Here is a 24334-nt window from a genome sequence, read left to right on the forward strand (position 1 = left end):
AATGTTAGTTACATATAATAATAATAATAATAATAATAATAATAATAATAATAAAATAATACATTAATACATTTTTTAAAAAAAATTTGCTTAGCAAGTGGTATGAATTTGAGAGCGTTTTGAAAACAGTCATTATTTTTATTACGTTTCATGATATTAGCAGCATAGACTTTACACGTCTTGAATGTACTGAACTCATTGTTTTCACATTTCCTTCTGTGTCAGAGTGCAATGGATGCCGCAAGGTTAAGTGCAGCCAAATCCTCTCCTATGATGGAAACCATTAATATGGTAAGACACATCATTAAGTCTGTCCATATGACGCATTAGCTGCATTCCAAATGGGTAATTAAATGAGCATTTCATTATAAAAACACATCAATATGCATGTTTACAAGTGTGTTTTTGAACTGCAATGTTTATGTGAGCTGCGTTTGTGGTTTTTAGTGTCTGCAACACTTGGATGTGTCTGTGTTAGGAGAGCTTGTTCCAAAACTTTGTGAGCTTCTAAAGAGTGGAATCGGACTCGGAACAAAGGTACGCTTCTTGCTTGAATTTTGTCAGTATTACACTTTATCTCCCACATGTACACACTGACTTACAGTTGTATGTGCAATTGTAGGGAGGATGTGCCAGTGTGATTGTGTCATTGACTGTGCAGTGCCCTCAAGATCTTACACCATATTCAGGTAACACATACTGACAGAATAGAGGAGTTACACTGTTTTGTAAGTCTTATATGTGATTGGGCATATTTTGTCCCACAGGTAAACTCATGAATTCACTCCTAAATGGGATTAATGACCGCAGTAGCGTCATTCAGAAGTCGTTTGCCTTTGCCATTGGACATCTGGTCAGGGTATGAAAACACACCTGAATGCGTATTTCAATTCAACCTAAAGCAACTACAGAGTTACAAAACAATACTCTTGTTTTTCCCATCAGACAGCCAGAGACAGCAGTGTTGAGAAGCTTCTGCAAAAACTGAACACCTGGTACCTGGAAAAAGAGGGTATGAGGACTTTAATGGAATAGTTCGCCCAAATACGAATGCGCTCTTGTACTTCCAAACCCACATGACTTGACTTTCTTTGGTTGAACACAAAAGATTGCATGAATTAATGATGACCCCATGTTCATTTATGGGTGAACTGTTATTTAATGAAGAGGATTTCTCCTGAAAAGTAATGTAAATCTGCATGCTATCTAGGTTGTAAAGTGTTTTTTCTGTCATTTTCAGAGACACTGTACAAGTCCTCATGTTGTCTGGTGGTTCATGCCATCAGTCACTACAGTCCTGATGTGTTGAAGGCTCATGCTGGAGTGGCTCTACCGCTGGCGTTTCTGGGCATGCATCAGGAGCCTGAGGAAGAGAAAGGAGAAAGCGCTGAGGCCAACCTGTGGTCTGAGGTCTGGCAGGAACATGTACCTGGTAGGTTACGATACACAACCTTTGAAAGGGAAAAGATAATTTTCCAGATTAATTCATAACGTTTTGAATGTGCAGGGTCAGAAATTAACTTTTCCATTAAGGGACAATTTTTGCCCCCTGGAATTGATTTCCAGAGGCAATTTTTCTACATTTGTGAGGGCAATTTTTATCACCACCTTGACAGTTTTATCTAAATTATACGTTTAAAAACATGAGCTAATATGGCTGCAGTATTATGACAAAAACCATTATTGTCGACTATTGCTCTTGATATTGTAATAGTGATTATTAATAGCTATGTTTCCATCCACCTATTTTTATGCGCATAAATTCTAAAAATGTGCATAAAAAACTTTGCGCACATTTGAGTTGGATAAACTTTTTATCCGATAAGAAAAAAATGTGCATAAACTACAATGGAAACACATTTTCCGAATAAAAAGTCATGTGACTTTGCGCTGTGAGATGGGATAACTTAACTAGCAGCGGACCGATCTCGTTCACAGCATCTGTATGTTGTTATGTCATATCATATATGAAAATTTATTATATTCAGTGGCTTCTCCTTCCATTTATTCAAAATAGAAATATTTTCTAACAATATAAATCTTTACTATCAATTTATTTATCCATTTAACACATCCTTGCTGAATAAAGTTTCTGTAACTTTCTTTAAACTTTTTAAAAGTATCTTTAAAAAAAGAAAGAAAAAATATTCTCTATACCCCAAAATCTCTATTTTGAATCAACAGTTCTTTTTAACTTTTTTTTTTTTTAAACATCACAGGTCCCAAAACAATTATAAGCACTACAACTGTTTCCAACACTCATAATAAATCAGCATATTATCATGATTTCTGGAGGATCATGTGACACTGAAGACAGGAGTAATGATGCTGAAAATTCAGCTTCGCTTCACAGGAATTAATGATATTTTAAGGTATATTAAAATTTAAAATGTTTATTTTAAATAATATTTCACAATATTATTTTGTGAAATATTCAATATTTTTTATCAAATAGATAGGCTACAGGCTTGATGAGCATAAGACCCTTCTTTAAAAAACTTTACTGATCCCAAACTTTTGAATGGCAGTGTATTATACTGTAAAAAAACATTTTTCTCAGGTTAAATCAAATATAAATGGCACATTAAAGTAAAAAAAAAAAATTGTGTGTGCGCTGTACAGGTCTGGTATAAATGAATGTTTTTGCTCAGGTGCCCGAAATGTCCACCCAATAGAGAAAAGTTTTGCTCAGCAAGAAAAAAAATTAGAAGGACGTTGCTATGTTAGACTTCAACATTTTAGCATTGGTTTAAATGTATAGATTTTTTTTTCATATCTAAGCAAAATTGTTATTTGATTTCATTATGCATATATTAGTTACAATGTTGAGTCAAACATAATCTAACTGAAGACAGTTGGATCTAATTATAAAACAGTCAATACCCAGGCCTTGAAGCACTAAGAGGGAAATGTGCATTGCTGATTGAAAGTTTAGAGTTGATAAGATTTGTATTTTTTGAAAGAAGTCTCTTATGCGTACCAAAACTCCATTTATTTGATCAAAAATACAGTCAAAACAGTAATATTGTGAAATATTATTGCAATTTAAAATAGCTTTTCTATTTCAGTATATTTTCAAATGTAATTCAATCCTGTGAAGGCAAAGCTGCATTTTCAGCATCATTACTCCAGTGTCACATGATCCTTCAGAAATCATTCTAATATGCTGATTTGGCGTTCAATAAATATATCTACTACTTCTTATTGTTATTGTTCTGCTTGTAATGCATTTTTTTCAGAATTATTTTGAATAGAAAGTTCAAAAGAACTTAATTTGCATGAAACAGAAATCTTTTGTAGCATTATAAATGTCTGTCAAAAAGGTAGGTTAAGGGCTAGGATGAGAGAATGAATTATGAATTGTGTATTTTTAGGCAGCTTTGGTGGAATCAGGTTGTACATGACTGAGCTCATAGCCATTACTCAGAGGGCTCTGCAGTCTCAGTCCTGGAAGATGAAGGCTCAGGGTGCTGCTGCCATGGCAACCATTGCTAAGCAACAAACGGGCTCGCTGGTGGCACCTCACCTGGGCATGGTGTTGAGTGCACTACTGCAGGGGCTTGCAGGACGCACCTGGACAGGGAAGGTAACATACCCGCTTTTTCTCAAACACATGATTTGTGCTGAGGGACAGACTTTATGCACGTGGGCAAGGATTAATAATACTGTGTGCTCTGGAAGCAGACAAACGTGATCTCAGCAGTTTGTTTTAAATTGATTTCTTTCTTTGCTGTATTTGTGGCCACTGAAGTCTAATGGCTTGCGTATCCACAGGAAGAGCTGCTGAAAGCTGTTGGATCTGTAGTGTCTAAATGCAGGTTAGATTCTACTATATCTTTCACACACTTATAGTTGTGCTTATAACTTTTCAGGATCTGTAAGATGTTTAGCAAAAACTAAATAAAAAAAAAATGGAATAGTTTACCCAAAAATTTAAATTTGCTGAATATTTTCTGACCCTCAGCCCATCCAAGATGTAGATGAGTTTGTTTCTTCATCAGAACAGATTTGGAGAAATTTAGCATTACATCACTTGCTCACAAATGGATAATCTGAAGTAAATGGGTGCCGTCAGAATGAGAGTCCAGACAGCTGATAAAACCATCACAATCCACACGACTCCATTCCATCACTTATTCTCTTGTGAAAACCTGCATGTTTGTAAGAAACAAATCCATGATTAAGGTGTTTTAAATGTAAACCATCACATACAATGATGATTTTTTTTTTTTATTGATTGTTGTTTGGACTCTCATTTTGATGGCGGCACCCATTCATTGAAGAGTATACATTTAGCAAGTAATGCTAAATTTCTCCAAATCTGTTCCTATATAGAAACAAACTCATCTACATCTTGAATGACCTGAAGGTGAATAAAGCTTCAGCTAAATTTAGCGTAAATTATTCCTTTTAAATATATGGCCTTTTTTTTTAAATGTAGTGTTTATAAATTATCCTGTTCAGAGGTTTACATACTTTATACGCCTCTTGCTGTTTCTGGGTTAATAAAACCTAAGCTGAACCATACATTCAATAAATGTTCATATACATGTGATTCTGTCTGTAGTGTAGAGCTACAGAAGCCTGCAGCAGGTCAGCCAACAGTGAGTGAAGTGCTGGATCTGGTGCTGAAGGAAAGTAAGAAAGAGAGTCTGGTTTATAAAATGGCAGCCTTACGCAGTGCAGCAGACATCTTGGAGTCAACGCAGGAGGATCGTTTTCAGGAAATCACAGACATTGTGGTGCCTCTCATTAAAAAGGTGCACCTACATGCTCATAGTAAATGTGTTTTTAAGCTTTGGCATTTCATCCTAATTGAGTTACAGTGTAACGATATTGCTAAAAAATGTTTTAATGATTTATTCAGTACTTTAATTTAAAATCTTTATTTTTTCATTTAGAATCAGCCAGCGAGTGCCAGCTCGCCGAGACATGATGATGATGATGAAGCTAAAGCACGTGAATTACAAACAGAAGTTCTGCTGTGTGCATTTGAGACACTTGGAAAGGCCTGGCCTAAAACCATTCAGACACAGAGTAAGTCTCAGTTACAAGTCTTGGGCCCCATTTACACTAGTGCGTTTTTGTTTTAAAACGGCGATCTCTGTCTACACTACACAACCGAAAACGCATGTCACGTGAAACTACATGCAGGTACAACCATAGATATGTATAATTATAATAATAATAATAATTAATTACATTTATATATAGCGCTTTTCTGCTTTTTCTAAGCACTCAAAGCGCTCTACATTGTGAGGGGTGGTGTCTCCTCGTCCACCACCAGTGTGCAGCATCCACCTGGATGATGTGACGGCAGCCATATTGCGCCAGAACGCCCACCACACACCAGCTTACTGGTGGAGAGGAGACAGAGTGATGAAGCCAATCAGTGTAAGGGGATGATTAGGAGGCCATGATGGTCAGAGACCAATGGGGAAATTTGGCCAGGATGCCGAGGTCACACCTCTACTCTAGGTATAGGTAGATGCCCTATTATTTAGATGGTGCCTGCATGCTTGGAGCGGTCGAATGGGGACTCTACTCATACATATCTATGGGTACAACAAGTATGATATTATTGTTTACACGGCCATAAAGGATACACAGAGCAAATGTCATCATTTGAAACACTGAAACGCAACCCTGGAGTTTTCAAACTAAAACGGGGTCTAGAGCGTTTTCAAAAGTCTCTGTTTTAAAACGAAAACGCACTATAAACGGGGCCTTCGATATATACACACACAAACACAGGGGCAGAGTGCTGTTTAATGAGTGTGTTTTGTGTTGTAGATCAGTTCCAGAATGAGGTTTGCAGCATAATGTGTGATAGACTGAAGTTGAGCACGTGGAGGGTCCAACTGGGAGTCCTACGTGCCTTGAAGGTCTTCTATCAGGGGTATAGTATACTAAAAACATTTAAAGTTTTGTAACAAATGCCTTGTTTTTGGGAAATATATACTAGGATTGTTGAACTTTTAATTGTTCTTTAAACCATATTTGCATTTCTCTGTAAAAAAGAAAAAAAAAGAAATAGCAGGTATAAAAAGAGTAAAGTGCTAAAATTGTTGGTGAATGCATTAAAAAGATTTTGAATGCTGTAATGACTATATGGTGTTTTGTGTATGTTCCAGATTGTTGCTGTTGGATAAGGAACATCAGAATGCTTCTGTTCTGACTGAGATGTTGTCTGATACCTGCACCGCCCTGGCAACACCTCTAGGTGGAGTTTCTCATGAGCTTCTAAACATTAAAGCTATAGGTCACCCAAAAATGAAAATTTAGTCACCTTCATGATCTAGACAGAAGGAAATTTGAAGAACGTTGGTGACCAAACAGTTTTGGTGACCGTTGACTTCCAAAAATGCATATTTCTCACATTATCTTTTATTTACCGCAGAAAAAATTTTGTTTGGGTTAACCAATCTTTTTATTAATCTTTCAAACTTGGTTCATGAGAATCATTCTTTTTCTCCTACAGAAAACAAAAGCTATTCTTCAGTAAGAACAGAAGCCTTGGCGGTAGTTGAACTACTTTTGAAGAGGATTGAAGGTAACGTTGACATTTAGAAAAAATAGCTGACTACAGAAATAGGTCAGTTTTATTGTTGTTTTAAATGTTCCAGGTAAAAAACTAAATTATGCCAGATATGTCGGTGCCAATTGCCTTGTGGGCAGTGTGCCAACATATAGCGCCGTTTTGCTACAGATGTCCCGGGTTCGAATCCCAGCTCGAGCACTTTTCTCAGTCCCACCCCCCCTTTATGCCAAATGCATTAGTTCCTTTTAAAAGTAGAAATATGTTTAAGTGCATAGCTGCAAACTTAGACCAGTGGAATAGGAAATGTATCTTCTTGTAATTAGCAGTTGATATTAGAATAGAACTACATATTGTTTAGGTAACAACAATCTTTTGAAACAACACTAGTGTCTATGAACTGTATAATGACCTGTAAAACTGACATGAACAATTTCGCAGTTCAAATAATATAAGTTGTGACAAAAATAGTTTTCTAAAATTCTAACCTTCTCTGTTTTATGTTTGTAGATAGTGATCAGTGGGAGTGTCTGTCTGAGAGAAGTCGGCAACAGCTTCAGCGTTCTTTAGCTACAATGGAAACAGACAGCCGTCCAGACCTGAAGGACAAAGCCCAGACAATGAGAAGAAAAATACAAGCCTTGCCATGAATAACCAGCCAAAACACACACTGTCCTGAGGGTTGACTTGAGAATCTACACCATACATTTCTATAATAATAATCTTCACAGCCATGTTGCATATGCGCATATTTTGCCATTATCTGTACTTTCCAACAGCTTGGTGTAGGCCCTAAACCTTTTTTCCATGTGTGAACTCTTTTACCTGATGCTTTAACCAATGTGCAAAGTCTACATTTGGCTACAGTGAGCCTCATCTAGTTTTGCTTAGACATTTTCACCAACCATTTTAACCTTGTTAAAGTCTCAGTACGTGCAAGAGCGAGAATACACTAGACTCCTTCCATCTTGTGTTGTGTTCAAGATCCTGGAAATCATGGAATTTGTGAAGCAGGTTTTCTGCAGTTATACACATGAAACCGCTTGTTTGGCAAGAGACTGATCAGGGCCAGAATATAACCATATACACTGAATGATATTCGAGGGGTTTGAGTGACTACTGCAGGTTTCCATTTAAACACCCCTCCAGTTTGTTTCCCCCATCTTTCATGAGTAAAGATACTGATTGAGTCAACCTTTTGCTTTCATTTATTCAGTCCTGTTAGAAAAGGAGGTGTCACAAAGTCGAGCAGAAGGGACAAAGATCTATCCATACTGGTGAGGTGGGAACTTCTGATTAAAATGGAATGTTTTTTTAAATGAGGGTTGTTGTAAAGGTATTAAGTGTGTATTAAAGGAAAGTTTGTAACATAAATGAAATTCAAACCTTAAACCTGCCTTTGTCAATGTTTGCATGTGTGAAAATTTATTTTCCATAATGGATAAATGAAATCTTTGTAAAGAGGCATGTTATACTGGGTCTCATCTCACCCTTTGTGGTTTGTGCCCATTAAATGACAAAATAAAGTTGTGCAAATGTTTTGGAGCGTCTTTGTTAATCAAAATGACAAAAAAATTTTTAATTTGGTCTGCTTAAAAACCATTGCGTTCTTACAGTCGATTGCCAACTCGCATTCAGATCTGCCTCCATAGATAGATGAACATCACAAAACAGGAAAAAAAAAAAAAATGTTGCTACTCGTTACATTGTGACTAAAGTTCTCATACATATGGGCAAATTAATAATTCATGTCTACTTATAAATCGATAAAGCCTTGTAGGTAATATTTGGCTAATAAAATATTTGAGCATTGAGCATAACCTTTTTTTTTTTAAATTGTAAAAAAAAAAAATACACCTCAAGAAAATGGCTATAAATTACTTCACTGTTCCATGACATCAAGTCCAGTGCGTAAATAACATCCAATTACATTTAATGGCTTAAAAATAAATTTGACCAAATATTAAATAAGCATTTTTCAACTCAGGATCTCTTAAAGGCACATTTGGGCAATGTCATCTTGACTTTCTGAAACCACTGCCTTTTTTTATTTTATTTTATTTATACAAAACCAGATTTAAAAGACAAAACGTCGACCTAGAAACAAATATACTAAAATACAGCATACAGAGAGAGAAAACGCGACACATGGGATTAAAAAGTAGCATAGCAATTACACACCATAATGTCAATTAATAATGTGGAGAAAATTTGTGAGTACAACAGCATTTTAAAACAGACAATGGAAAGAGGTGATGTACAGAGCAATTGCACACACATTAGCTTTTAGTGCTAACAATTTTAAATATACCATTTCATTTTCTCAACTGAACGTAACAAAAGCTTAATATATCCAGCTTCTATCACTATAACAAGTGTGTTTAGCTGGCCAGTATCTGTCGCTGGCGTTTGTCCCTGGCTTTCTCCTGAGGGCGCTGGGCCAAAACCTTTCCCTCATGTGTTTGAGCTGTGCGGGTGACCCTGGAGATGCCGTCCACAAATTTGGTCTTGAAGAGCACGTTTGCATTGGTGAACATTCCATCTTTCAGAGACACCACAACAAACTGCAACGAATATGAAAAAAAACAAACTTTAAAGTTTCTGCTGTGATCAAAATTGACATACTCAAAAACAAATGTCAAAATTAATTACGTGTATTACCTGTGAGTGTGTAAAGTGTGTTCTCAGCATCTGTCCGATGTTTTGTGTGTGAGAGAGATCAAGAGCAGCGTCCACTTCATCCAGGATGTAAATGGGAGCAGGTTTGAACAACAACATAGCTAAAATTAGAGAAAGCGCCACCAGAGACCTGAAACACACAAAAGCATTAGATGGTCAATGGACAGCATATATACAGGGAAATATGCAGTAACTAGTCCACAATCTTATGCTCTAATGGATCTATGGCCTTGGAGAGCCATAACCAAAATGGTTATTGATTTTAGGAAAGAGTGATATGCCACGTTTAGCAAACGAGTTGGCAAAAGCTGACCTTTGACCCCCGCTGAGCTCTGTCAGGTTCTCTTTCCAGGTGTTCCCCAGAGCCACTTTAAATTCTAACCCTTCCAGGACACCACACCCCTCAGGAGGAGCCAAACGAGCATTTGCCCCAGGTAACAAGGTGGAGAATATGGAGCCAAAATCCTTATTCACCTGAAATCACACACATTTTACTGAACCAGATGCATCCTGGGTGTTTGATCTTTTTCTTACTAGTTGCAATTGTAAAAAATGAACGGGTCATGGGTGGTTAATTTTACCTTCTGCCACGCCACATTGAGAGCCTCATTCTTCTTCTGGTCCAACTCTTCAATTGTTTCCAGGATTTTGGCTTTATCATTCTCAACAATTCTCTTTTTCTTCTTCAGATCATTGTACTGAAAGAAGGCAGACAGTGTTATTACATTTTCTAATAGAAATTGCTATAATCATTACCAATAAGTAAATAAAGATAATACCACCAATAATAAAATATTAAAGTATAAACTGGTCTAAACCTCACAAAAACATGCAATGCACCACAAAATAAATATTATAATAATAAAATATACATACACTATCATTCAAAATTTTGGGGTCAGTCAATAATAATTAAGTGGCTGTAAAAACATTCGTAAAAATACAAAAGTATTCTATTTAATACAAAATCTGTTCTTTTGAACTATTAAACAATTCTAAAAAAAACAAAAAACAAGGATCATGTGACACTGAAGGATGGAAAAATGGCTTCTGAAAATTCAGCTTAGCATTTCAAACTATATAAATATAGAATTCAGTAATTTAAAATTGTAATAATATTTCAGAATATTACTTTGTACTCAATTTATGATCGAATAAATGCAGCTTTGGTGAGCTTAAAAGGCTTATTTTAAAAATCTTACCAAAAAACACTTTCTGAAAGGTAATGCATATACAAGATATAGCCTTACAGAGACAGCAATTATAAAAAAAAGGAAAAAAAAAGAAGAGCATTTTAGGCTTTTGAGTACATTTAAAAGCAAAAAATAATAATTTCTAATTTCTTTCTTTTGATCCTGGAGTGCAATAGGACCCAGGAAATAGAACCCATGATCTCAAGTTTCCCAAGATTAACCTCTGCTTTTTTATTCTCATCTATATTTGATGCACTTTTGTAATAACATCTTTAACAGCACTGTCACTAAAGAGGTCAAAGGTCGTACCCTTTCCTCAGCCTCACTGAGCATGTTCATGGCCCTGCGGTTGACATTTCTCTCCAGCTTGTCTTTAGTCTCCTCGAGTCTCTTCAACCTCTGACCAGCCTCTTTGGGATTGTTGGTCTTAAAGTCATAGGCAGTGTTGGGCTGGCCAAAGAGATGCTTCTCAGAGGAGATCCAGTCATTTTCAGCTAACATGCGGGCCACCTAAACAAACGCAAACATTAGATAGTCTAATCTACAATGCTCTAGTCTCTAAGGATCTCACTAACTTCCTCTGACCTTGGCAGTGGCATCAGCGCTGTCTTTCTTGTGTTTGCTGATGTTGTGCTCCAGCTCTTTGATTTTGAGCTGAGCATCATTGTTTTGCTCTCGGAGACGGTTTGCTTCTCCAGTCTTTCCTTTAATCTCTCTCTCCTGTCCCAGAATCACCTCCTTCTGCTGGGACAGCTGCTCCTGTGCAGCACGCACGGCTTCCTAAATACACACAGAGTGACAGTTAACATTTATGGCACTAAAGGCATCACTTTTAAAGGGACAGTCCACCCAAAAACTACAACTGTGGCATTCCAAAACTGACTTTTTGTTCTGAGAAAGATAGTTTGAAGTTTTGGTTCTGACTGACTTCCATTGTCAATGGGAACCAGAACCATTTTTATTTACCAACATTTTGTGGGTTTTACAGAAAAAAAAGTCATAAAGGTTTGGAATGACAGGACAGTAAAAAGGAAACAAAATACCTAAACTCTCAAAGTTGTTTCTGTACCTTATTGGCCAAAACCTCAGTGGTCATGGTGTCAATCTGCTCCTGTATGGCTTTGAGAGCTTCATCTACAGCCTGAATCTGCTGCTCATATCCAGCCTGTTCTCTTTTCAGCTCCTCCAACTCCAGAGCTACTGCGTCTGCCTCCTAGAGAAAGAAAGAGGGAGGGGGTTTAAAAACAACAAGTGCTCAGCTTCTAGCTGTTGTGATGTGACACAACCAGTGTAGACACAGTGTAACTTTGTCAGTCTGAAGCCTGATACGTGTCGTAGTAATGGGAAAGTACCTGCTTTTTCTCTTTCAGTCTCTTGTTGTAGGCATCTGCTTTGCTCTTGGCCTGGTTGAGCTTGTTCTGGGCTGCTTTCAGTTCTTTCTCTCTCTCTGCCTCTGCGTTCTTCATCTTGTTCTCCAGAACTTTGTACTTCTCTTCTGCCTTCTTTTGAACCTCCTTTGTCTTCTGCAGAGTTTCCTCGCACTCCTCTAAAGAAACAGAACACCCCGATAGTTAAAAACCAGCAACAGCCCATATTGTGTAGTTATGCGTGTGCCTCTTATACAGAGAACCAACAACATTTTGCCAAAGAGTAGTATTTGTGTGTACCGATGGTCTTGCGCAGGTTCTCCAGCTCCTCTTGTTGCTTGTGGAAGGAGCTCTGCTGAAGTTTGGTCTCCAGGATTCGAGCCTCTTCAGTCTTCAGGTCCATCTGCTGCTTCAGCTGACGATATCTGAAATAGAGCAGCAACATTTCAGTCTTCTGCCTTGTGCTTCAGCTCTGATTGGTTATTTGAGAAGTTGTATTTTGGACAGAGACTCACTTCTCAGCTGTTCCCTTGAGGCTGCTGACCTCAGACTCTACCGCGGTGAGTTCTGCCTCTTTAGCCCTCAGACTGTCCTGAATGTCCTTCACCTCAGCCAGTTTAGACAGGACAGAGGCTGTCTGAGCACGTGCACCTACACACACACACACACACACAGGTATGTTATTAGAGAACAAAATGTTCTACTGTCCCTTGTAAATGTATTTAGACCACAAACTCATCTTTCTTCTGGATAGCCCACAGGTATCATTATTCAGATTGTAAATCGTGGTCCACCAATATGGGTTTTCAGTGGCTAATGCTGAGAACTAGAGATAGGGGGGCCAGTATAAAGGTGATACACACGGTACAATTAAATGATAGCAAAGGTGTAGCTATGGTTCCTGTAGTCACAGCCTTAGACGTCACGCCTACGGATTGTTGGCTAAACGTCTGATGCATATAGCACACTTATCTGGAAACACTTCAGAAGTTTCGAAGTCGTCGTGGGATTGGTTAGATTATACAGGATTTCCAGGAGATGTGTGTGTCACGTTCTTTAACGTTCGGCCTGGAAACAAAAATGCCATGGTGCCAAACCCCCTCATGAAAGAAGAAAGCCGCCGTGTTTACAACTGATGACGAGCGCTTGTCAGGATCAACTAAACGCTGAATTTTCAAAAGTATGTGAAAAATATATAAAAGTTCGCAGCACAGAATCTTTCAAATATGTCCGAGAGTTTTACACACCGGTCTGTTATTATGGCGACATTTCCACGCCCCGAAATGTGACGCGGCACAAAACAAAACGTGATTGGTTGCTTTACCTGTCAGTCATATAGCCTCTTGGGCGGCCCTTGGCCATTCAAAGCGGCCAAAGTTCCCAGACCTTCAGCTGTCAGGCTGAAGGTCTGGCTACGCAAGACTATGGTTCCTATAGCTCAAACAGCAAATGGGTTGATTCCCAGGATATGCATGAATTGACAAATAGTGTAATAAAGCATTTGCCAAACGCATGTTATAAAAATGTAAATCTGCACAAATCAGTTGAATCTGCAATATAATGAGCTCTAAACCTTAAAGCCTTGATTGTCTACATGTATATTATATAGGTATTTTCATATTATATTATAAAGACCCCCCCCCCCCCCCCCTCACAATTTGTCCAACATTCTCATTAAAACATTATTTGTTACGTAGCAATTAGAATTGAATAAAAAAACTGATCTGATTACATCAGATTGAACTTTGGTGAAATTACATGTCAGAACAAATAGTCAGAGCTGTAATTAGTCAGCAGAGAACTGATAATGGGCCTGAATACTTTTGTGAGGCGCTATGTCTTGTGCAGTTATAAACGCACACAAACCTCCGGTCAGTGTTCCCTGAGGATCAAACACGTCTCCTCCCAGCGTAACAGTTTTGGTGCTTACACCTTTGTCAAAGGCAACTTTTTTTGCATTGTCCAAACTGTCACAGACTAGCGTAGTTCCAAAAACATACTCCATGGCCTTCCTCAGCTCCGATTCATAACCTACCAACGATAGAGCGGTGTGCACGTTATCTGGCCCAACCTGCAACACAAAATATATGGGCATCCTTTCCTAAAATTCCACTCAGAATAAAAGAAATCAATCAAATCAACAACGCTCATTAGCAGAGTTCTCACCAAGTTTTTGGCAGTGCGCACTACATTGTCATTGAGGGTACGTGCTGAGATTTTGTTCAGAGGAATGATGGTGTATCTGCGTTTCAGTTCACCCTTTTCCAGAAGCTTTTTCCCAGTAACCTGAAAACAAGCAAGTTTAAAACCAAAGCAAACCACCTTTCAATAAAGTGAGGACGGCTACGTGTTTCATAAAATAAAACTCACCTCATTGTCCACCACTACATTATAGAGTCGACCACCAGCAACCACCTCCAGAGCTGTAGCGTTTGACACATCAGTCACAGTGAAAAGATTTGCCACCAAACCCTTCACCTTACTGCGGTCCCAATTCTTCTCTGGGTCCCTACATACACACATAGTACCATTGACTCCTTCTGCCAATGCATTGATGAAATTAACAGTTGGATGTGCCAGAACTTTCTTCAGTTAAACAAGGAGAAAACTGAAGTCATTGCATTTGGAAACAAAGATGAAGTTCTCAAGGTGAATGCATACCTTGACTCTAGGAGTCAAGCAACTAAAAATCAAGTCAAAAATCTTGGGGTGATTCTGGAGACAGACCTTAGTTTTAGTAGTCATGTGAAAGCAGTAACCAAATCAGCATAATATCTCAAAAACATTGCAAGAATTAGATGTTTTGTTTCCAGTCAAGACTTGTTCATCCCTTTATTGTAATGGTCTCCTCACTGGCCTTCCAAAGAAGACCGTTAGACAGCTGCAGCTCATCCAGAACGCTGCTGCCAGGATTCTGACAAGAACCAGAAAATCTAAGCATATCACACAAGTCCTCAGGTCCTTACACTGGCTTCCAGTTACATTTAGGATTGATTTTAAAGTACTTTTACTCATTTATAAATCACTCAATGGCCTAGGACCTAAATACAGATATGGTCACTGATTATGAACCTAACAGACCACTCAGATCATTAGGATCGAATCAGTTAGAAATACCAAGAGTTCACACAAAACAAGGGGAGTCCGCTTTTAGCTATTATGCTGCCCGCAGTTGTAACCAGCTTCCAGAAGAGATCAGATGTGTTAAAACATTAGCCACGTTTAAATCCAGACTCAAAACTCATCTGTTCAGCTGTGCATTTGTTGAATGAGCACTGTGCTACGTCCGAACTAATTACACTGTATTTTATGTATAATAATGTTCTACTCTTAACGGTTTAAGTTAATTTTTATATAATTTCCTTGTTTTTATTGTTGTGATTATTATTATTATTATTATTGTTGTGATTATTATTATTATTATTTTTATTCTGTTTTTATTGTTGTGATTATCTTTTTTTAATGACTATTTCACTTCCGTTTATGTAAAGCACTTTGAATTACCACTGTGTATGAAATGTGCTATATAAATAAACTTGCCTTGCCTTACCAATGGAGTCAATGAATGAATGAAGTGTATGAACTACAAATAACAAATGAGTCTAAATGAAAACAGCTTGCATGTTCTCACGTGTACTCGAAGCGCAGGTTGGGGAATTGGCCCATGAGGGACTCGTAGGTTTCTCTGAGCTGACTGACATCCCGTGAACACTGCCTCTTCTGCTCCAACAGATGCTCCTCTCGTCCATCTGAACACACAAGTCAATCTTTTTTTAAAAATGTCTTATTTTAATGACTAGGACGAATAAGATACTTAATTCTGTATTCATCTTTAAAATTGTATAATTCACATTTTTTAGTCTTTAATTAACTGCACCTAATTCAACCACAATCACATTCAAAATGTATTGAGTACCTTCATAGTTGAGTTTCTTCATTTCAGCCTGTAGCTTTTCTGTGCATTTCTTTACAGCCTCAAATGTGTCCTGGTCTTTTTTGTAGCCACTGTCCATCTTCTTGACCTGAGCCTGCTTAGTCTTCAGCTCCTGCTGAGCGTGCTTCAGTTTCATCTGAGCCTAAGAGACAGAACAGAGACATTTACAATTGGTTTTCAAAAAACAACATAATAAAATATAATGTAATTTGCCAACAATAATTACTAGTACTAATTAAACAAAAAAAATAAACTAACAGTATTTTTACATAAAAAGGATGCATTAAACTGCTTAAGTGACAGTAAAAACATTTACACCCCTGGTTTCACAGACAAGGCTTAAGCCTAGTCCCAGACTAAAATGTAAGTCTGAGCTGTTTCAACTGAAAGAAAATTACACTGATTAATCTTAAAATATATCAATGCTTTGTCTTGTCTCAAGATGGACACCATGCTTTTTTCTAAGGCAGGATTATAAAAATGACTTAAATGTCATAATTGAACTATGGCCTAATCCTGGCTTAGTCTAAGCCCTGTCTGTGAAACCAGGCCATAATGTTACAAAGGACTTCTATTTCAAATTAATTCTGTTCTTTTGAAACTTCTATTCAGATCAAAGAACCATAAAAAAATTAAATAAAAATCACTGTTTCTAAAAAATTAAACAACAACTGTTTTAACACTGATAATAATCAGAAATATTTATTGAGCACCAAATCAGTATATGAGAATGATTTCTTAAGGATCAAGTAATGGCTGAAGACTGGAGTAATTGTAAATTGTAACAGTTACAATTTATAACAATTTAAATTATTTATAACAACTGTTTCTAAACAAATAAATGGAGTATTGGTAGGCATTAAAATCATTTTCAAAAATATATATATAAATAATCTTTACGACCTCAAAATCTTGAATGGTAGTGTATTTTTAACCCATAATAATCAATCAAAGTTGCTAGGCATAGCTTTAAGACCTTACTGATCTGAGTAATAACAGTATGAACTGTGAACAACATTTTTGAAGTATACATTGGACAAATAATCCTACATCACTGTGATTACTGGACTTATTGACAGATGTTAGAGGTCAAAAAGGTCACCTGTTTGGCCTCTGTCTCAGCTTTACTCATGTCATTCTTGCAGGTCATCATCTGGCCACTAATTGTGGCTTCAGCTCCATCTTCATTGGCAGAGAGACCAGCTGACACTGCCTTAAAATGCTGTTGAGCCGCCTCCAGTGCTTCTGCATCCTTCTGCCCTTCCTCCTGCACAGCCTTCAGCCGATCCATAGCCTTGGCAACCTCCACTTCTTTAGCTGACATCATCTTCTTATCCTAGTTCAAATAGAGTTAGCATTTAAATCATTTATTTATGATTGTAAATAAATGATTAATTTATGTAAAACTCATTCATTCATGAAATGACAAATTGATTTCTGGCAATATTTAATATATAATAATCACAATACTTTAAAAACCTACAGGAATATTTTTCTTTAAAATATATTATTTATATTAAAGTTTAATTCATTTGTGTACTAAATCTATATTTAATTTCATTGCAAGCTTTTAAAAATAAACATTGATTTTATTCCTGCTATACCTCCTCCATGTTTTTAACCAGCTCTTTTCTCTTCTTGGTTTCATCTTTCAGATTTTGCTTCTTCAGGTCCAGAGTGCTTTGAGCCTTTGTGTCCACTCTCTGCGCTTCAGACAAGGTCTCTTCCAGAGTCTTCAAACCCCCCCCAACCTCCTAGAGAGACAGACACAGAAATGAGACATGCTAATGGAATACAACAGAAGACAGAAATATTCAATCAATCAACCACACACTTTTCTAACGTATCAATTTGCATCATAAAAAATTCAAAAATCTTTTCCCGTACAAAGATTTTAATACTTTTGCCAGTCCATTACCCTCCATTCCACTCTCTATTACAGAGCTTCAGTCTCCACAGGACAAGTACACAATTACCAACCTGTTCAGGTAAAAGAAACCCTACCTATTTAAATCAGAGGTCACCACACCATTTAACAGACTGCGGTCCAATTCTGGACTTTAATGTGTTCCAACAGGACCACAAGTCATTTCTAATAAATTAGAGGCAGTTTTTTCTGCACACAGAACAGTTAGGTCATCTTCACACTGAAACAGGCACCCAGTGGATTCAGCCGAAGTAACACATCATGATAAGACCACAAGAAAAATAACTGGTGGAAAACTATTACTAACCATTTGTTGATTTTCATGCAGAGCTAACAAAAGATTTAAAGTTTAAGCTTAAAGTGGCCTTTTTAGTTAAAACTACATAAATTTGCATAAATTAACTATAAAATAGCATCCCCTGAATAAATGAAATATAAGTTACAATAACTATTTTTACTTTTTGTATTTATAGTAATACAAGATTACAGTTTGCAGCCTTTAATGTCATTATGTAAATACCCAATCCTGTACAAAAGTTGGTTAAGTTAGATTTTTTTAATGTTAAAAGTAGTAGTCTTTTATGCTAACCAAGACTGCATTTACATTATCAAAAATACAGTTACAAACTGGAGATGTCAATATTATTATTACAATAATAATAATAAAAATAAAACTGTTTAATCAATCTATCTGAAGCCAAACTTTTGAACATCTGTGTAAATATGTCTTGCTTTTCACATTTAAACATTATACTGTGCTTTTGACATGCAGGTTAAATCTTTAATGTAGGTGGTCGCAAAGCACTTGACAAGAAAGAAATTAGAAAAATTTGGAAACTTTTACAGCAAGAAACAGTTAAAAACAAATTAAGTAGCCCTCAAAGGCTGAAACTGCCCTATGAATGTTACCAACAAATACACTATTGTTCCCTGCCTGTCTGCTCTGCTGCTTACCTTGTCCCTCCTGCGCTCCAGCTCCTGTATCTCCGCGCTCAGTTCCTTCACTTTGGCCTCGTTCTGCTTCATGTTCTCCTGCAGCTGTGCGATAGAGCTCTGCATCTCCTGCAGGTCTTCAGTAGACTTCAGCTTGGTCTCCTCGGCGCACACAAACAGGTACGCCACATACAGTCGACTCAAGTGCTCGATCTCACGCATGAGCTTCTGGTACTCCAGGTAGGACGCACGTTCCTGAGGTGAAGCAAGGGAGATGGATAGGATGTGACAAAGTATATATTGTATCATATATGTATTCGGTCCACAGTAAGGAACTGATGCTGTTAGAAAACTTAAATTAAAAGCAAAAATGCTGTTCACAGCTGCACATAAAGAACCAGTGTCACACAATAATGTATAGCCTCTACAATACATGATTTATTATTAATAAATCATGACAACTTCATTCTTTAAAAAAAAAAAAAAAGTGTAAATAAATAATACATGATTTTCTAGTAGCATGAATCTAATATACACATATACAATAAATTATAAATAAGCAATTTATTTTTTTTTTTTTTCTTAAACGCATACCTCCTTCAGTTTCTCCATAGCAGGGGTGATCTCCTCATTCAGGATCTGTTTCACACAAAAGCATCCAAAGATGAAGTCTCCATAAGATGAAATTGCTGGTTGTTCCAATTGTTGGGTGATTTAAATAAAGTAATAATAAAATAAATGTACGTACAGTCTGAATCTCTTTCAGCTTGGCATCTTTCTTCTCAATAGTTTTCTGAGCACTAATCTTCTTGCATTCGTACATCCTGGTACCTGCCGCCTCCTCAATCATGGCCAGAATCTGTGAATAAAAACACAGTGTTATAATTTAAAATTTCACAGAAGAAAACAAAAACATGACCTTGCATCAATGGCACTGAATGTTTGTATCATTTCATCCATCAGTAAAGAGCAAATCAATTGGTAACTTAATTACTACAATCAAATGTGAGTAGATCACAACCAAGTATATTCAAATGACAAACATCTCACCTCAGGAGGCTTCATGTTTAAGACCTTGGTGATTCTCCCCTGAAATAAACATACAATTGGAGTGATTGGGAATGTGAACAATAACTACAACTGACAAGTGCGTAACTGTCTAAAAAAATCTAAAAAATATTTGATAAAAAAAAATCAACATGAAATCAAAATGAACCCTATTTACTTATGCATTTATGACAACAAACTGTAACATTACACAAATTAAATAAGTTGCAAACAGTGGTTAACATTTGTAACCCTGGACCACAAAACCCGTCTTAAGTGTCAATTTCTCAATTTATTTATAGATTTATACATCATCTGAAAGCTGAATAAATAAGCTTGATGTATGGTTTGTTAGGATCAGACAATATTTGGTCGAGATACAACTATTTGAAAATCTGGAATCTGAGGGTACAAAAAAAATAATTTAAATATTGAGAAAATTGCCTTTAAAGTTGCCCAAATGAAGTTCTTAGCAATGCATATTACTAATCAAAACTATATTTATGGCAATAAATTTACAAAATATCTTCATGGAACATGATCTTTACTTAATATCCTAATGATTTTTGGCATAAAAGAAAAATGTATAATTTTGACCCACACAATGTATTTTTGGCTATTGCTACAAATATACCCCAGCGAGTCAGCGACTTAAGACTGGTTTTGTGCTCCAGGGTCACATTTATTTTAAAATGAAACTGCTGTTGTTAAGAATATGAATATCCAATACTTTTATAAAAAATCTTTTCAGGCCACATAACCTGAGAAGTCTTAAATCAGTGTATTATGGTGGTTACCTGCATGATAAGAAAATGAGGGTTGTTAACATTCAAGCCAACTGAACAAAACAGATCCTGGACTCGCAGGTTGTTTGCATTCACGCCGTTGATAAGGTACTTGTTGCGTCCACCTATGACCACCTGCACAACAAACGATAAAATCACAAGCTGTGTAACTCACTCTTTGAAGCGTGCTATTAGCCATCAGTGAGTATGAAGCAGACCCTGATCTCAAGGTGCATACCTGTCTTGTTATGGTAATCTCATCATGCGTCTCAAACCCCAGTGGACTCTGTTTCTTGTTGGAGTTGTCAAAGGTGATGGACACAGTTGCTTTGGTGATCCCAGCCAGACCATTTTTGTACACCAGATCTTGAAGATTAGTGGCACGAACCTACAAGGTTTGACAACCCAAAACAAGCAGCATTACATTTCAGCTTTTAAACTCTGCAACCCACTCTATACCCATATATTATATATATTCTGATTAAAGTTTCATGTATTCATTTTTGCATGTTGTTGTTGTTATACAAGTGACTTATAAAACAGAACTAAAAGTTGTTTTATTAAATAAGCAAAAACAATTAAACGAAATAAATAAACAAACAAGCCGCAGCCATCACAAAGCAGCCAGATTTAGAGGTGTATATGATATTTGATGTATTAAACTGACCTGTGATAGGTTGGATATCCCCAGCAGAAAACAGATGGAATCCAGTATGTTTGACTTTCCACTGCCGTTCAATCCGGTGATGGCGTTAAAAAACGGATCAAATCCGTTAATCTCCGTCCTTTCGGCGTAGGACTTGAAGCCCTCTAGTACAATAGACTTTATGTACATTGCGATAAACCACCGTGTGCGTAAAATAAAATCAAACCGCTACACACTGCTATATTTTTCGTGCTAACAACCTCAAAAGAACTTCGGCGTCGCTTTCAGTTCAATCACCCAAACTTGAAATTTGGCGCCAGGCGCGTTTCCGCTACGCCGTTATGACCGGATTTAAATTACTAGTTAAACTACAAACAAATAAATCCACTCGAATCCTGTATATATTTAAACAAAATTGTAGTTTATTTACAAGCATTCGTGTTCATTACAAACAAGGCATTGCCATTGGAATTTAAATACATTTATTCTATTGATTCAGGCGACATTTTAGCCACCCCATTGATGGACCCAAAACATTGAAGCGTGTATGACGTCAGCATGGCGGTTTGGCTCAAGTGTCATTTGTGCATATTACGTTCAAAAGGAATGAAGTGTAGTGCATATTTAACCTGTTGAATAATATTATCATAATATTTTATTACTCGACTCGATGGAACAATTGATTCTGGCCAGTCGTGGCATTCTGTTTTTGTGTAATACCGGTAAACTGGATAGTTGTGCCTGTTCTGTTATCACGAGCTCAGTTTCTTTTTACGAAATAAAAACGTTTAATACCAAATTTTTGTATTTTATTACCATTCATATTATTATTTAATAAGTAGCTGTATATTTCGCCGTGCATATGATGTTAAACTGCCTATTTTAATACCTCACAAGATGCAAATCCTTTAGTACCAAGAATAGTATGCATGCAAACGATTAAAATGAAAAATGTCTTGTACACAGTTACAAATATTTTGACAATTTTCCATATGTTTAATTTGTTAAAACGGGCTTAAATATTGTTCTGATGTTGTGCAATACTATTGCAATGACATTCAGTAACATGTAAAGCACACTGCAAAAAAATGAGAAAACATTAGATTTATCACCAGATGACAAGATTATTAAAATAGTGCATGCTGTAATATTCACAAGTTTGTCTCACAGTTTCGCTTTTTGAAATGATTAAATACATTAGTATAGCTTACTTAATGAATTAGCTAAAACACATGCAAAACATGTCACACCATTTACAACACTAATATTCAAGTCACAGCATTAGACATCAGAAACACCCTTTTGTGTTGCATTTGCACAAGCCCAAATTGGATTTCACCACACCGTGGAGTTATGTTACAGTTACTGTAGGTCTAAGTGCTCAAAGCATGGCTAAGTGCTCAAAACACAAAGCATGGTCTTTGTACACTCCCTAAGGGTATTAAAGATTACACTGAAATAAACTTTTTATTGTCAACATCAAGAATTGAGGTTTTAGGACCAGTTCAAAACAAATTCCTCAAATAAGAGGATTAATCAAAATGTCTCTATGCCAGAGGCACAGGACACAATGAAAGACACACCAGATTAAAAGCATAGAAGCAGATCTGTGCAAGGACAACACAGTCACCACGATCTGAATACATTGCAGTGGGCTGAATGTACATCCAGTCATAGTTCTTAAGTTTTAGTGCAGTGTGGTGATACTTCTTGCTCAGGGACAGCAGACAGCGGGCCAGTGTGTATTTCGCAGCACAGCTCACTGCCTTGATGGACCGCACCGAGTCGAAATGCATCATGAAACAGGGATCATCCTAACACAGCAGAGATATGCAAACTAAACATTGCCAAATAAAAAGTAAGAGATTCTACTTAGTGCTGTCAAACGACTAATCGTGATTAATCGCATCCAATATAAAAGTTTTTGTTTACATACTATATGTATGTGTACTGTGTTTATTTATTATGTATATATAAATGCACACACATACAGAATATATTTTAAAATATTTACATGTATATACGTTTATATATATTATGGTATTTTATATTATATATAAATATATTTAATATATAAACAGCATATTTTTCTGAAATATATACATGCATGTGTTTGTATTTATATATACATGATAAATATACACAGTACACATTATGTAAACAAAAACTTATTTTGGATGCGATTAATCGTTTGACAGCACTAATATTACAACTCATCAGCAGCGTTAATATGAAGTCTACCTCAGATTTAGCCTTAAAATGTTTTTTAAGCAGTTACTGTAAGTAGCATGTATAATCACAAATTGGAGGAGGATGAATGCTAAACTCAACTCACAGTATCTGCATCTCTACCGTCCAGAATCAGCAGGTCTTCCAGGGCCCAAGTCTCTGTTCTTTCATAACTGTCCTCCAGCCCATATTTCCGCAGCTTATTGGTCCGTGAATGCTTAACTCTCCGACAATGGACAACTGATATCTGAGCTTCTTTATCCTTAGATACTAAACACACATTGGTTTTGTATTTTTATTACACCCCTTCATCAAACCATATCAACCATAAAACATAGTTAGGTCTGTATTTTTTTTAATTCTTCCCCCTTCACAAACAATATCTGACCCTGTCCCCAGATGAACTCACAGATTTTGTATTTATTTATTTTTTTATATAATTTTAGTATCTCATCCATTCTCTAAAATAATTTGGTCCATCAATGTAAAAATTGTGCAAAAAAGTAGATTTTTCTTACTAGAAACGCAGAGAAAATGTCGCCCCTGCTGTTGCTCCTCTATTTCTATAAACTCCTCCAGCTTCTGTCCCTCCGATCTGAACAAGACTCTGTCCAACTCCTCCCTCAGCAGAGATGACATCTCAAGCAGAAAAAGAGAGAGAAAATTAATTGAAGTGTGAGAGAGAGCAAGAGCAGAGTGAGGGATAAAAATGCTTTCTTGAGGTGAATCTGGTTCGAAGGGTTTATCACCCTCCCCTCTCTCTCTCTCTCGCTCTCTCTCTCTCTCAGTTGACAGATGAAACTGTATCATCCTTTTTCCATTTTCACAATGTCAAAAGAGGTTTTACTTTATAAATTCAGTTACACTTTTTTAAGCTTTCCTGAAGTAAAACCTTTTTTTCGGTCTTCAAAGGCTGTTTGAAATATCATTTTTGAAGCTTTTATATGGATGTGTCAGGAATCATCTATAAAAGAATAGTTCACTTAAAATCAGGTGATGCAAGATGAAGATGAGTTTGTTTCTTCAAAACAGAGAAATTTAGCATTACATCACTTG

General features: G+C 36.6%; 3 protein-coding genes across 3 annotated transcripts in view; 1 reads left to right on the plus strand and 2 right to left on the minus strand.

Moving 5' to 3' along the window:
- LOC306873272 (proteasome adapter and scaffold protein ECM29-like) overlaps positions 1-8078 on the plus strand; it is a 25305-nt gene extending 17227 nt beyond the window's left edge. The window contains exons 36-49 of the mRNA XM_079422446.1: positions 226-291; positions 448-537; positions 623-689; positions 768-859; positions 946-1012; positions 1241-1432; positions 3375-3586; positions 3775-3818; positions 4568-4760; positions 4902-5037; positions 5794-5899; positions 6135-6223; positions 6482-6553; positions 7049-8078. Coding sequence (XP_079278572.1) covers positions 226-291; positions 448-537; positions 623-689; positions 768-859; positions 946-1012; positions 1241-1432; positions 3375-3586; positions 3775-3818; positions 4568-4760; positions 4902-5037; positions 5794-5899; positions 6135-6223; positions 6482-6553; positions 7049-7188 — 1566 coding nt within the window. The 3' untranslated portion in view covers positions 7189-8078. The remainder of the gene's footprint in view (positions 1-225; positions 292-447; positions 538-622; positions 690-767; positions 860-945; positions 1013-1240; positions 1433-3374; positions 3587-3774; positions 3819-4567; positions 4761-4901; positions 5038-5793; positions 5900-6134; positions 6224-6481; positions 6554-7048) is intronic.
- Positions 7730-21396, minus strand: LOC306873273 (structural maintenance of chromosomes protein 2-like). Its single transcript, XM_079422447.1, has 24 exons — positions 21071-21396; positions 20642-20791; positions 20416-20538; positions 19622-19660; positions 19320-19430; positions 19166-19210; positions 18593-18826; positions 17316-17465; positions 16814-17047; positions 15694-15853; positions 15409-15526; positions 14148-14286; positions 13944-14063; positions 13644-13848; positions 12293-12428; positions 12078-12202; positions 11763-11956; positions 11480-11623; positions 10996-11190; positions 10720-10920; positions 9799-9915; positions 9531-9691; positions 9200-9347; positions 7730-9102 (listed from the first exon to the last, which is right to left on the minus strand). Exons 1-24 carry the CDS (start codon positions 21236-21238, stop codon positions 8920-8922), a joined length of 3600 nt encoding a protein of 1199 aa, XP_079278573.1. The 5' UTR covers positions 21239-21396; the 3' UTR covers positions 7730-8919.
- A 1200-nt stretch (positions 21397-22596) lies between these two features.
- Positions 22597-23917, minus strand: LOC306872596 (exocyst complex component 1-like; the record flags this gene model as incomplete). Its single annotated transcript, XM_079421213.1, has 3 exons — positions 22597-22863; positions 23385-23548; positions 23797-23917. The coding sequence occupies 3 exons, from the start codon at positions 23915-23917 to the stop codon at positions 22597-22599; spliced, it is 552 nt and encodes a 183-aa protein (XP_079277339.1).
- Between the last annotated feature and the right edge of the window lie 417 nt (positions 23918-24334).

This window comes from Barbus barbus (assembly GCF_936440315.1).
Source record: "Barbus barbus genome assembly, chromosome: 7".
NCBI lineage: Eukaryota > Metazoa > Chordata > Actinopteri > Cypriniformes > Cyprinidae > Barbus > Barbus barbus.